This window comes from Mytilus trossulus, chromosome 4 (genome assembly GCF_036588685.1).
Source record: "Mytilus trossulus isolate FHL-02 chromosome 4, PNRI_Mtr1.1.1.hap1, whole genome shotgun sequence".
NCBI classification, from domain to species: Eukaryota; Metazoa; Mollusca; class Bivalvia; order Mytilida; family Mytilidae; genus Mytilus; species Mytilus trossulus.
The window spans coordinates 14101370-14114960 of NC_086376.1; the positions used below are offsets into that span (position 1 = coordinate 14101370).

Here is a 13591-nt window from a genome sequence, read left to right on the forward strand (position 1 = left end):
TCACCCAAGATACCAGTATATCTTTAGAAAAACATATTTAATAGGACGTTCAAGCAGTCTTGCAAACGTCTGATCAAACTGACACTAATCTAAATGTCGGTAAAAAACTGTTTTTTTTCAAGAGAGGTATTCGAATTTTTCATCAGCTATATTAAGATTTTTTAACCAGATAATTCAAGTGTTAAGGCTGCACTAGGGACAACTATGTCATGGTCCAGCTATCCTGCTCTATGATTTTAGATGGGAATAAACTACTTACGATGTCTCCTTTTCTATCTCTGTTTTATTTGCTTAATCCATTGCAGTAAAACATTCATTGAACATATTTCAAAGAGCATATGAAAGCCAAATTATGGTCGAACTACCGTTGCGGCTTTTGACCAACCACTTTTTATAGTAGCAAAACTAATACAATTGTTGATTTAAACTAATATTCAGGTGCTATAAAAAAAAATCTATGACACAAATGCGTACCATTTTATTTCATGTAAGCTGCACTGTCATAAATTATCACCAATTGTTCTTTCGTTAAGTTCGTAATTGATCGTGTAAGGATAAACAAAAATTAAGAAAGTTTATTTCTTTACTACTTCTAGAGATGTTATCTAAATTGGGGCAGTATGTATGAGATTGGAGTTAAATTGTTACGTTGATAGGTTCATCCTTGGTCGTGGCGTTATATATCCAAGTCAATAGTATAAACCAATCTTTGGAGTGTTTTTAAAATTATTTTCTTTATACATTTTTTTGACATGAGCGTCACTGATGAGTCTTATGTAGACGAAACGCGCGTCTGGCATACTAAATTATAATCCTGGTACTTTTGATAACTATTCTTAAGTATCGACAGCATGTCAGCTTCTAATTGGCGCTATATAGGTTGATTTCGCTACATTTTACCGATACAAAACATTTTGTTTTGATTAAGAGTTAATTAAAATGATGGCAAGTAGAGGGGGGAAAGGAAAGTAACTATTTTTGTAATTTGAAAAAAAACATTACACAGAAAAAAACATCCCCAAACTTCTTCTGGAGGACGAATATGAGACAACAGATCCATGTATTACTAGAAATGAACAAAAACAATGTTATGAAAAAATTTATACTAGTTCTAACCCATGGTTACTTGAAACTCACAGGAGAACATCCATTCAGCATGATAATCCTTTTATTACAAAACATATCGAGGAAGAGGTGGGTTCCTTGTGAAGGACCTTTATCAGTACAGGAATGTCTGTCTTCTCTTAAACATAAGAAAAACTCTAAATCACCTGGTATAGATGGATTCACTGTTCAGTTTTATAAAAAAAAAATTGAATGATATTAAATTACCTCTGGTAAGATGTTTAAATGAGGCTTTAGAATATGGAAAGTTCTCTATCACTCAAAGACAGGGACTCATTACATGTAAACCAAAGGGGGGTAAGTCAAAATTTTATCTAAAGAACTGGAGACCTATCACACTGCTGTGTGTAGACTACAAGATAGCTACAACCAGTCTAGCAAATAGATATAAAAAGGTCTTAGTAAACATAATTGGTCAAACACAAAAATGTTTTCTTAAAGGTAGGTATATAGGCGAATGTACTAGATTTATTTATGATCTGATGGCAAATACGGAAGAAGACGACATTCCTGGACTTTAAAAAAGCTTTCGACACAGTCGAATAGTCTTTTATATATGAGGCTTTGCAGTTTTATGGCTTTGACCAGACATTTATAAGTTGGATTAAGGCATGCTACCGTGTTGCCTCTAGCGCAGTGTTTAATAATGGTTATAGTTCAGAATTTTTTTCATTAAAAATGGAAATTATTGCAAATAAATTAATAGATAAAGTTCCTGGTTTTTGAAAAAGCTTTCGACACAGTCGAATGGTCTTTTATGTATGAGGCTTTGCAGTTTTATGGTTTTGACCAGACATTTATAAGTTGGATTAAGGCATGCTACCGTGATGCCTCTAGCGCAGTGTTTAATAATGGTTATATTTCAGATTTTTTTTCATTAAAAAGGGTGGTCCGTCAAAGGAATCCTCTGCCTCTTTATTTTAATGCTAGAATTAGAAGAGCAGCTGTTAAAAATGACCCTAATGTTGCGGGTGTAACAATTAATGGCTCTGAATTTCTGTTGAGTCAATACGCTGGTGATTCTTCTATAGACCTGGATGGTGAACAAAAAATTTTACACTAAGTCAAGAAGGTTTACTTTATTTCGCAGAAAAAGGTAATCCATTTTTGCATGATATCCTGGTAAATTTTCCAAGTTAAAATAAAGCTTAAAGCTAAAAACAATACTGAAATTCTGACCCATTCCATATGGCTGAATCCGAACATCAAAATGGATGGCAAGATGATTTTAAGGTTCAAATATATTGAAAATAGTATATTCTTCATTAATGATCTGGTGTCAAATAATAATTGATTATTCTCATATGATAAATATTTAAAAAAAAAAATGATATCAATACTAATTTTGTAGAATTTTAAGTGCGATTCCAAAGAGATGGAAAAGTATAATAGAAGCTAGTTTAAAACTGGAAATTATTGCAAATAAATTAATAGATAAAGTTAAAAGGGAATCAAAATGTTGTAAATTTTTTTATACTTTATTTTTGGAGGATAATAAAATGATATCTTTATTTTCCCGTGAAAAATGGGAAAGAGATTTTAATAGGCAGATTGAGGATTGGAATGCTATTTATTCCATGCCCTGCATCATAACCAGAATCTCTTTTTTACAAAACTTTCAATTTAAGATTGTTTATAGGATTCAACCATGTAATTTATTTTTATTGAAATGTAAATTAAAAGAAACTTAAAGAAAAAGAAACTGAAAAAACAAAACCAGTTGTTGGCATGACACGGGTTATGTTCTTGTCATATATGTCTAAATGGTATGATACTAAACCCCTAACGGGAAGGATTGTGCCTGATGTTCATATGATGAAATCATAATCTTTCAGTCAGTTTAATTGAAGTCTGGAGCTGGCATGTCAGTTAACTGATAGTAGTCTGTTGTTATTTATGTATTATTGTCATTTTGTTTATTTTCTTTGGTTACATCTTCTGACATCAGACTCGGACTTCTCTTGAACTGAATTTTAATGTGCGTATTGTTATGCGTTTACTTTTCTACATTGGCTAGAGGTATAGGGGAGGGTTTAGATCTCACCAACATGTTAAACCTCGCCACATTTTTGCGCCTTTCCATAGTCAGGAGTCTCTGGCCTTTGTTAGTCTTGTATTATTTTAATTTTAGTTTCTTGTGTATAATTTGGAAATAAGTATGGCGTTCATTATCACTGAACTAGTATACATTTTTTATGGAGCTAGCTGAAGGACGCCTCCGGGTGCGGGAATTTCTCGCTACATTGAAGACCTGTTGGTGACCTTCTGCTGTTGTTTTTTCTACGATCGGGTTGTTGTCTCTTTGACACATTCCCAATTTCCATTCTCAATTTTATTTGTACTTTTTCTTAAAAAATTAAAGAAAATATTTTTGGAAATGTAATGTATCACAAAACTTCTGGCAATCCGTTATAGACTGGATTAAAAAGTATGGCATGCTTTGCCTTTCAGTGCAAGAGAAGTCATTTTAGGTGTGTGAGGAATTTGTTAACAGAAAAACAGTATATAACATTTTGTTGTTACTCAAATATTATATATACAAATGTAGATGTAAAACATATCCCGCACAAAATATGGTGGGGTAGAATATTCAAAATATTGGATTAATATAGAAAAATACTCTGTATGTTTCTTAACCCCTGTATAAAAAGTAAAAAATGGATCAGAAATGGCATTTGTAAGAAGCAGCTTTTATTTTATTTTTTTGGATAATTCACAAAATTATCAGCATTTTTTATATGTTTATCTTATTATATCCTTATGACTTAATTGATTTATCAAGACTTAGTATTACTTTATTTTTTATAATGTGTATCGAAAACTGTAGTATGTAATTTCACATGTTTCATCATCAAAAATAAAATAATTACAAAAACAAAAGTTCATTACAAAATATAAAGTAAGCAGCTGCAAGTTATGTTATAAGAAAATTTGAATATTCCATACCTGTATCTTTTGCTTTTGACAATAATGGGGTATACTCTTCTGAAAGTTTTTCCATAAATTGGCACAAATATTTGTTGAACCATCTGTATGTTCTTTTGCGATAATCTTGGAAATTCGATTTCAGAATGAAACACCAATCTAATTCTGGGAAATTTTGCACGCATGTCTGTCTCAATAAAGTAAAACAATTTAATAATACATAAAATGCATGTTTACCTGAATCAAATATGTCCTACAATTAAAAAGCCTGTTAAGTGTTTTGCTATATGTATATTGTAACATCTGTGTTGTTTGCATATAGGTCGAAACGAAAGGGAGTCATCTTGACAATGGAACGTATTGAAAGAATGGCATATCAAGTATTGAAGAAAAAAATCAAATCATCATTTCTTGCGACAAGTATTCAGATAGTAACCGATCTAATCTATCGCGGATATGGACATGCACTAAGAATAAGAGCATCATATTTAAAATACATAAGTTTAGTTTTTTAAAAATATACTGAGATTTTTTGCTTTTTTGAATATAAATTAATGAGTGCACCCTTTCTATGTAAATATGGAACATTTCAGGCTACAAATATTCAAAATTAAATTATTAAATGTATACCTGTTGACGTGTTTTTGTTGGTTGTATTGCGATCATTGTGTTTTTGTTAATCTCATCTCCTTGTTTCGTTGATAATGACTTTTCTTTGAATGCATCATATATCAGTTTGCTAATACCGCTATTGCTTCCTCGGAAAATAACCCAACTCTCTAAAAACATCATTTTTTTTTTAATAAAAAAAAACCGAGTAAATCCAAACATCGTTTTCAAATTAGTTAATATTACTCCTATCGGGTAAACTGTTGTGTAGTAATTGTCAAAGTAACACCTCTTTTGTGTGCTCTTTGTTAGATTTAACTGTATATTTATTCCAATCTTTTAGTCAGGTGTGTTGTATGTCTGTGATATATGCAAACACATATATAAACCTGTTATGTCTGTTCAAGCCTTCCAACCAATTTTACCAATATAACACAATTATTAAAAAACTGTTTTTTTCCGCTGGCAGGTTTGGCTAGCCTTATAACCAGATTTTATCCACGATGTGCTGTACTCAGTCAGGAATATTGCAGCTCTTTTTTTTTATCTTTTTTTTTTAAATCTTTTGATTGATACATGCAGCGTCTGATTTTGTGAGGTTTTATAAACTTCCTCTTTCTGATGTTGCTTAAGAGTTTTTTTGTTTATCTTTCTTATACGGGAAAACTTTGCTTGTAAACGATAATACGGTATTATAAATTACCGACGTCAGTGCAATCGGGTGGAATACCGTAAACCATTTTCAATACATTCAGATATTTGCATGTTTTTTTCAATTATACTTTCTTAATCATTTTAGTACAAAGAAATATCAATACTTACTATATATACCACGTTACCAAAACAAATAACACTAATATCAAAAAAACGAAACAGTTAGTAAAGGTATCAATATATATTTCGGAAAACAGATATTTGTCATCACCATAAACATAATGATATATGAAAAAACGTTTCAATTTATTTTCAATTATTTTACAAAATACGTAACGTTTTACAAATTTAAACCGAACTACGCTTGTATGATTTAAAAAAAAAATCAAAGTTGACCTAGATTCAGGGTTTCCACTGGCGGTCGCCATTTTCGCAATTTGCGAAAAAATAACAATTGTGGCGATTAAAATTTGTCATTGGCGAAATAATTTGGCGAAAGAAATATATAACGATTTATTTTCAGCCATCTTGTTTATTTACTTTTTTCGGGTTTCTCTGACTTTGCCGATCAGACAATACTCGGAATTCACCTTAAACTCGTTAAGATTTTGACAGAAAATCAATAATCGGCTGATTGCATTCATAGCTATCGACATCAAAGGACTAATTAATAAAGGTGTTGATTGTATGATATGACAAAATGATATAGTTAAATGGCTTTTGTCATATGTCACAAAAAGGTTTCTTAACCACTTTGCGACGCACATGTTTGAAGCAAAATTTATACGCTTCCTCTCCTTTTTTTGTATGATAGTCCAGAAAAGAAAATTGTTGTTATGACGAAAAATGTTCAAAAGCAAGAAAGGTCTCTGATTTAAAATTTATCATTTAACTTTCATATAAATCATTGATTTGAATGGGTACTTCAAAGTCGTTTCAGTGATACACGTGTTTCAAGCATATACTTTTACTTATTTCCGATGGTCTAGAAAAGAAAACTGTCGTTATGAAGAAATCTATTCAAAAGGTTGACCCGAAAGTAACCCTTCAATGTAATGACTACACCTTACACAAGGTATAAATTCCAAGTGATAAAATGCTTTGTTTTGTTGTAAAAACCGCTACTTACTGAATGTGTGTGTGTGTGGGGGGTGGGGGGGGGGGTGCTGAAAAAAAGGAAATTTTAAAAGAAAAATATATTTGTATTACTTGGCGAAAAATATATTGTTTTGACGAAAGAAGTGGCGAAAAAAATAATTGACCCAGGGGAAACACTGCCTAGATTACATGCAAGTATTTACAACAAAATCTGCAACCAAAATTAATAAAAATGTGCTATTTGAACACTGGTTTTCTTTAATTTCAAATTTAACGAAAGTTAAAAATTTATAACAACAGAAACGTCCTAAATGAAGGTAACTGCTCGACTTGAACCACAGCTTTTCATTGATCTAATTTGGGGCAAATGTTTTAAACTTTGTTATCTAAAATATTTTCAAGGGTATTTCTCTCCTCTCTAGACAAATATACATACAGAGTCATGAAGAAGACTTATTCAACATCACATCTTTCTTGACTTGGACAAGTTGGAAAACAAACTGGTGGGTTTGTCCCATTGACTTGTTGATTTAAGATAAAACATATATACATTATGGAGTTGGCCCTGTATAACCACAAGCTAATCGATGAAAAACATAGACAGAAAGGCACACACATATTAAGACGTGTATAATACATAATATTTGAATATCTGAATGGTACGACAAACTAACAAACCGCTGATATGCAAGATATACCACTACTTCCAATCTTCTACTCATCATGCTCATATGAACCGAAATGAAGCTGGCGAGGAGGCATACAAAGTTTAAAAATTGCTTAAAGTGTATAGTTATTGAGAATTTTTAAAATACTAAGGCTTTCTATCTCAGGTATAGATTACCTTAGCTGGATTTGGCAAAACGTTTCGGAATTTTAGTCCTCAATGCTCTACAACTTCGCTCTTTATTAGGCCTTTTTAACTTTTTTGCATTCGAGCGTCACTAATGAGTCTTTTGTAGACGAAACGCGCGTCTGGCATATATACAAAATTAGGTCCTAGTATCTATGATGAGTTTATTAGTCCCATTTTATCTAGACACAAAATTGCAAAACAATAAATCGATTATTAGATTTTCTTTGAAGTTCCTTTTCATATTCTTGAATAATAGGAAATGTCTTTTTGTTATGTTTTATTCTCTTTCACCAAAACAAAGCTTTGACGTAATACGCGATGTTCGTACATGTAAGCGTAACACAACGTCGCGAATATTTCGTAACGTTCAAACAACATTTCGATTGAAAAATTGTGTTTAAGCAAGTGCGACATTTGGAGCTTTTTATATAATTGTCAAAAATTGATGTATTTTAGTTTTTTTGAAAAATTAAGAAAAATAACATTTTAAAAAATCATAAAATCCAACCTTATAAGAGCACTGATAAGCAAATAATTGGCGTAAATTTGAGTTAGAGTTTTTTTTTCGTAAAAAACAATAAAAATACGGTGCGACAACCTTGTAAGCCTTTGAAAAAGCTCATAAATTACCATATATTTTTTTCAGGATATTTTTCTTTAAATTCATAAAATTAAACAAATTAACATTCATGTAATAAATACAAAAACTAAACTTTTTTCCATTTTAGACAAATGTTTTTTGATTTTCAAATCTGGAATCCCAATTGTTTGCCCCGTGGGACAGATTTGCCCTTGTAGTATGGAACGCTTTTATTTTTTGTGACGTCATCATAACGTCATAAAAATGTATTAAAGACTGAAGGAACCATTGTGTTAAATAATGAAAAAAAAAACGTTTTTCAAAATATAAAATAGTTTAGACTAAAATCAAAGGTTAGTTAGTGGTTACAATTTATAAAATATTTTACGCGGGACAATCTAAAAATAGCCGCCTTTTTCAACATGAAGCTTGTCGCATGCAGCATTAAACATAGTTTCAAGAATTATTGTTTTCGTTTTTATTCTAAAAAAAACATTACTTTTTGAAATGCGTACAATTAGCAATGAATATGATATCACAAAATTATATATTTTGAACTTTCATCTTGCCAACTACATCGATTTTCCAATGAGGTACAAACACCGCGCGTAACTTCATTATATTGTGGCTTTCTAATGATATTTCACTGGATGACTATACAGAAAAAAATTGTCTGACCAAAAAAGGTCATGTTTTACATTAGACTTTGTCAAAATAAATAATTCCTTTCTTAAATAGTTTTTTTTTTAACAAAAGTATTTGATTAGGGCACACAGATTTCGTTCTATGATTTTCGTCTGAAGCTGTCAAACTGTATCAAAACACCATAAATGTAATTATTTCTATTTTTTTTTTTATTTTGTCCAAAAAAGAACTAACACTTCACTATCAAATTATTATTAGGATAAAGCACGTGCGGTTCTTTTTAAATTTGCTTTTAATCTCTAAACACTGCGCTACGAATACCTATGTTCTCGGATCTAATAACATATTGTAGCAAAACATAAGAAAAATACCGAAAGTCGCTGAAAATTCAAATCGGAAAGACCATGATCAAATGGCAAAATCAAGAGCTCACACAAATCAAACGATTGGAAAACAACTGCATATATATTTAACTTGGGACAGGCATTTCCTTATGTAGCGTCTTTTATCTTATATATTCGTTGTCGCGTCTGTTCTCGAAGAAGTTAAATTGAAACAATTTTTGAAAGCAATGAAATTGTAAACACATTATTGAAATCTAATGTTATCGATTGCATATAAAATAGGGTGTAATAGTAATGTAATCGATTGCATTTTATAAGCAAAGTAATTGTAATGTAATCGATTACATTTTAAAGTAATCGACCCCATTCCTGCTAGGGGAGATCTCTGGTGGTCAGGAAGGGTAAGCAGATCCTGCTCCTCCACATGTGGCATATGTCGTGTTGATGTTATTTAAAACTTTGTTAAATAGTATAATTCGATTGGTGACATTCGTGAAAAGAGAACTGGATTGCAATTACGACATAATGAACATATCCATTACCATCTGTGATACGAATATTTAGTAACGGATTAAGTAATTCCAAACTAAAATCTATAAATTTTCACTCGAAGGGTCAATGTGATATCGTTTTCATATACTAGTTGAGAAGGAAAATAAAAGATTCTTTATAATATATTTCTACATTTTTCAAAAGTTTTATGTAATTTCAATAATTCAAAAAGTTATTTTTTCTTTATTTCTTTCATTCTTGTATTTACCGAAGAGTCTGATTTTGTGCATACGTAATGATAGATTAAGGTTATGCGTAATCATGATTAATAATCACATGGGGAAGAAATGTGTTTCGGTTACGAATTACAAGAATACAAAACTCAAAAGTGTACATGATATGCACCATATATTGGTTTTAGAACAAAGTGCTGTGACCATTCATCTTCTGATACCAATTTCTATTAGTACGGAATACCTGAATACTGAAATATGCATCTGCATAAAAAAAACCAGCATACACATACGAAGGCTTTCAAGAACTGATGTCACCCTTCAACCCCTTATATAGCTATTATTTATAGGTCAAAAGTGTGGTAGAGGAACGTTAGGTATAACGATACAATATGTGGCATAATGTCGTGTACTGAATTTACGGATAAAATTAAAGCTAAAATATGCATAGAAATAGGAATGAGGCATATGTAGGATTTCCAGAGGATGTTTTATTTCAGATATGACGTAAAGATGGCCTGCGTAATCATTAAAATTTGAATGTTTTTAAACAAGTTGAACGGTTTTTAAATCAAAAGGGATTCTTGAAAATGATACAAACAAACTGCAAAATATCGGAATTTTTTCATATTTCATATTGTCTCATTTTGAAACAATATGAAATCTTTTGATATTTTTACGCTTTACTACGAAAGTCGGTTGGTGTCAATGGGAATTCGTTTTTATTTATTTCAATTTTTTATAACGACTTAACTGGGTTGTGTTTCTTTTTTAAGTTTTATCTTTTATCTTTTATCCTAAATTATTTAGGACATTTGACATTTGTTTGTGATAGTGTTGCCTTTGAATAAACTCATTTTTTGAAATTGATGCATTTCGCCAAATTTTTTACTTGAGGAAAATTTATAGAAAATGTTTTTATCTACGGAAGCGATTGCGGAAGCGTATTAGCGCCACACATTTTTTTTCTTTTTTTTTTCCTATGTTTGCGTTATAACGCAAACTAAGGTTTGCGTTAAACGCAAAGGTTTGCGTTGTAACGCAAAGGTTTGCGTTATAACGCAAAATGTTTGCGTTATAACGCAAAGGTTTGCGTTATAACGCAAACCTTTGCGAAATAACGCAAACATTTGCGATATAACGCAAACCTTCGCTTTATAACGCAAGCCTTTGCGTTATAACGCAAATATCTTGATTTCAATTATTCATTTAGTTTTGTATATTTTTCCGTCTGTCATTCATATCGGATGTGATTTTCTAGTAGATAAAAAAAGAATCATACATACAAGGCCAAATCATTATAATAAATATGCATAGGAATAATGGAATAATTGAAGTGCAATTATACTTAAATTAAGACTGATTTGTGCACCAGAAAAGTATATAATTAAACAAGAAAATAGATATAGTTTAGTTTATAGTCATATTTAAATTGAAAGATCAAAAGTAATGTCAAACCATTGTGAAACCTCCAAGTCAAATAGACAAAATGATCTTTCTGCTTTAAAATGAATTATTAATAAGAAAACATTTTTTTAAATCTCAGAATATGATCAAGATTCTCTGATAGAAAGTCATTGAATTTTCATTTCAATATAATGAAGTATTTTTAAGATGCTTGGGTAGCAATTTGAATAGAGAGAACATAATTTTATTAATAAAACATCTTCATTCTATACATTTATTGCCAAATGGTAGCTTGTTTGAATCTAACCTACTTTACACAGTTCTCAAACGAGAGCTTACTTTAGAAGTATATTTATATTCGGTTATACCTATATTAGCGGGGTTGATTTTTTTTTAAATGCTCCGTGTTGAAGACCGGCCTATGATGTTTTACTTTTACGAATAGTGACTTAGATGGAGAGTTTTCTTATTCGCACTCATACCACATCTTCTTATATTATTCTGCTCATTATTAGTCATTGATATGATCTAATTATTCAAGCATTTTACTTTGCAATTACTACAAAGGTGATAAACTTTATTATATACAGCCTCCCCCATTAATAACTACTGTTTCCTTTGGATCTTAAATAAGAAATAAGATAAAAACAAATGTTTGCGTTATAACGCAAAGGTTTGCGTTATAACACAAAAGTAGGAAGAAAAATTAAAAAAAAATGTGTGGCGCTAATACGCTTCCGTATTTATCCTTTAATTTATTCAATTTACTTATTAAACAAATATTCTAATTAATGATAATATATAATAATACTTATTTTCAATACCTTTGACTCCTTGTATTAATTGCAAAAGTCCAGATGTAAAAGCTATTGTATTCCATGGTTTTGGAACATAACTCTCCGAGTCTCCGATTATTGATAATACTAGTCCTGGAAAACAGTTGTCAGTTCCATCAGTAGCTGATGTTAGTTCTTTAAGTTTACTTAAAATTGGACAGACATCTTTACTCGTGATGTTGGGTTTGTTAACTATTATCTCGTGCCTAAAAAACAATATTTCAATTAAAGTTTGTTAGAAACAAGACTTATTGCTTATCAAACAATCATCAAAAAAGAATCAGAATGTAAAATGTTAAAGTAAAACAACTACACAGAGAACAATATCTATGTATTCATTCAATGGGATTAGATATGTGGCAAAAGCAAAAATATATTGATCAATCGGAGATAAATCTTTTGCAAAGTTACCTTTGGTTGTTAATGATAATGTAAAAGTTTTGTTATATACATTAAATTTGTTAAAAACTTTACATAAAATAACACATGTGTTAAATTAATAATCAAATTTCAAATTGACAATTCGGTTTTAGCTAGATAATTTTATTATATTGTAAAATTATGTTTGCGTTAAAATAAAACACATACACGAACTTCAATTTGATTAGTATCCGTTTAAAATTATTTTAACAAACGTTTTTGCAGGATGTTTCAATGCACACGTCATTGACACGACACACACATTATGTGCTTACCTTAAATTGATGGCACTCATTGCTTTATTGCTACTGTTGTCGGTACACTAACGTAATGAAATCCAATAACTACAATTTGTAAAGTAAACAATACGTATTTTAAATAGCCTGATTCAAGTTTGTTAAATAAAGGATTGCATTTGAAGCAAACTATAGTCTTGTTCAAGTATAAAATACAGAAAATACTTTTGCATTACAGTAAATTTAAAAAAAATGACCATATAATAGATAAACTTGTCAACAACGAAGTGGTTAATAACCACAGAATATAGACGAACACGTAAAACAACCTAGGTCAGCACATAGTACAGTGCAGCCGAACCAGGCATTATATGGCACACGACGACGTGTTTTGTACATATTTAATGTAAAAGTATATTGAACAATATATTTTTGGAATCAGTATCAAGTAAACTATCAAATAAAGCAGGAACAGATATATTTAAAGTCGGAAGTAACAATTTATCTCTCTTTTTTAGAAATAAAAATGAATAGAAACTATATATGATTTGGAATCAGTGTATAATAAGCTATTATTTGACGCTGAATATGATATTTCAAACTGAATTTTCATAGTTCTATATGAAAATTGATTTTGATGGGTGGAAAGACCTTCAATTGTTCTATCATGAACAATTGATTTTTTAACGACATTTCCTACAAAAAAGTATACGACATGTTAAAATGATATTCGGTATCTATAGTATTGGTTGACCAAAAGCTATCTTGTGGTTAAGGCACGACCCAATGACATTTCCTTTATAGCGGTTATTTCCCCTAACAATAAAACCCCTGTTATCATTCTAACACCAAACCTATAATCGGTAAGACAAAAACGAAGAGTGGATTTTTTTCAGAACCTTACCTTGGTTCATCGTTACATTTGGATCGAAAAGATTCAACGACTCGTTTGTATGGTTATGCCCCTTTAAAAATTAACCAATGTCGGTTGGCAACTTGAACTCAGAAACCGTAAGTTGTAACCACCTACGATCTTCACCAATGATCATCAATTCACGTCACCATGAAAATTGACCTAAGGTCAAAGGTCAAGCTCATGACCTAGATGTTGACCTTAGTTTGTTATTAGAC

General features: G+C 30.7%; 1 protein-coding gene across 1 annotated transcript in view; it reads right to left on the reverse strand.

Annotated features, from left to right (window-relative positions):
• LOC134716436 (transient receptor potential cation channel subfamily M member 2-like) overlaps nt 1-13591 on the reverse strand; it is a 67195-nt gene that overhangs the window by 44808 nt on the left and 8796 nt on the right. The window contains exons 2-5 of the mRNA XM_063579433.1: nt 12500-12568; nt 11793-12010; nt 4681-4829; nt 4072-4237 (exon numbers count right to left, since the gene is read on the reverse strand). Coding sequence (XP_063435503.1) covers nt 4072-4237; nt 4681-4829; nt 11793-12010; nt 12500-12519 — 553 coding nt within the window. The 5' untranslated portion in view covers nt 12520-12568. The remainder of the gene's footprint in view (nt 1-4071; nt 4238-4680; nt 4830-11792; nt 12011-12499; nt 12569-13591) is intronic.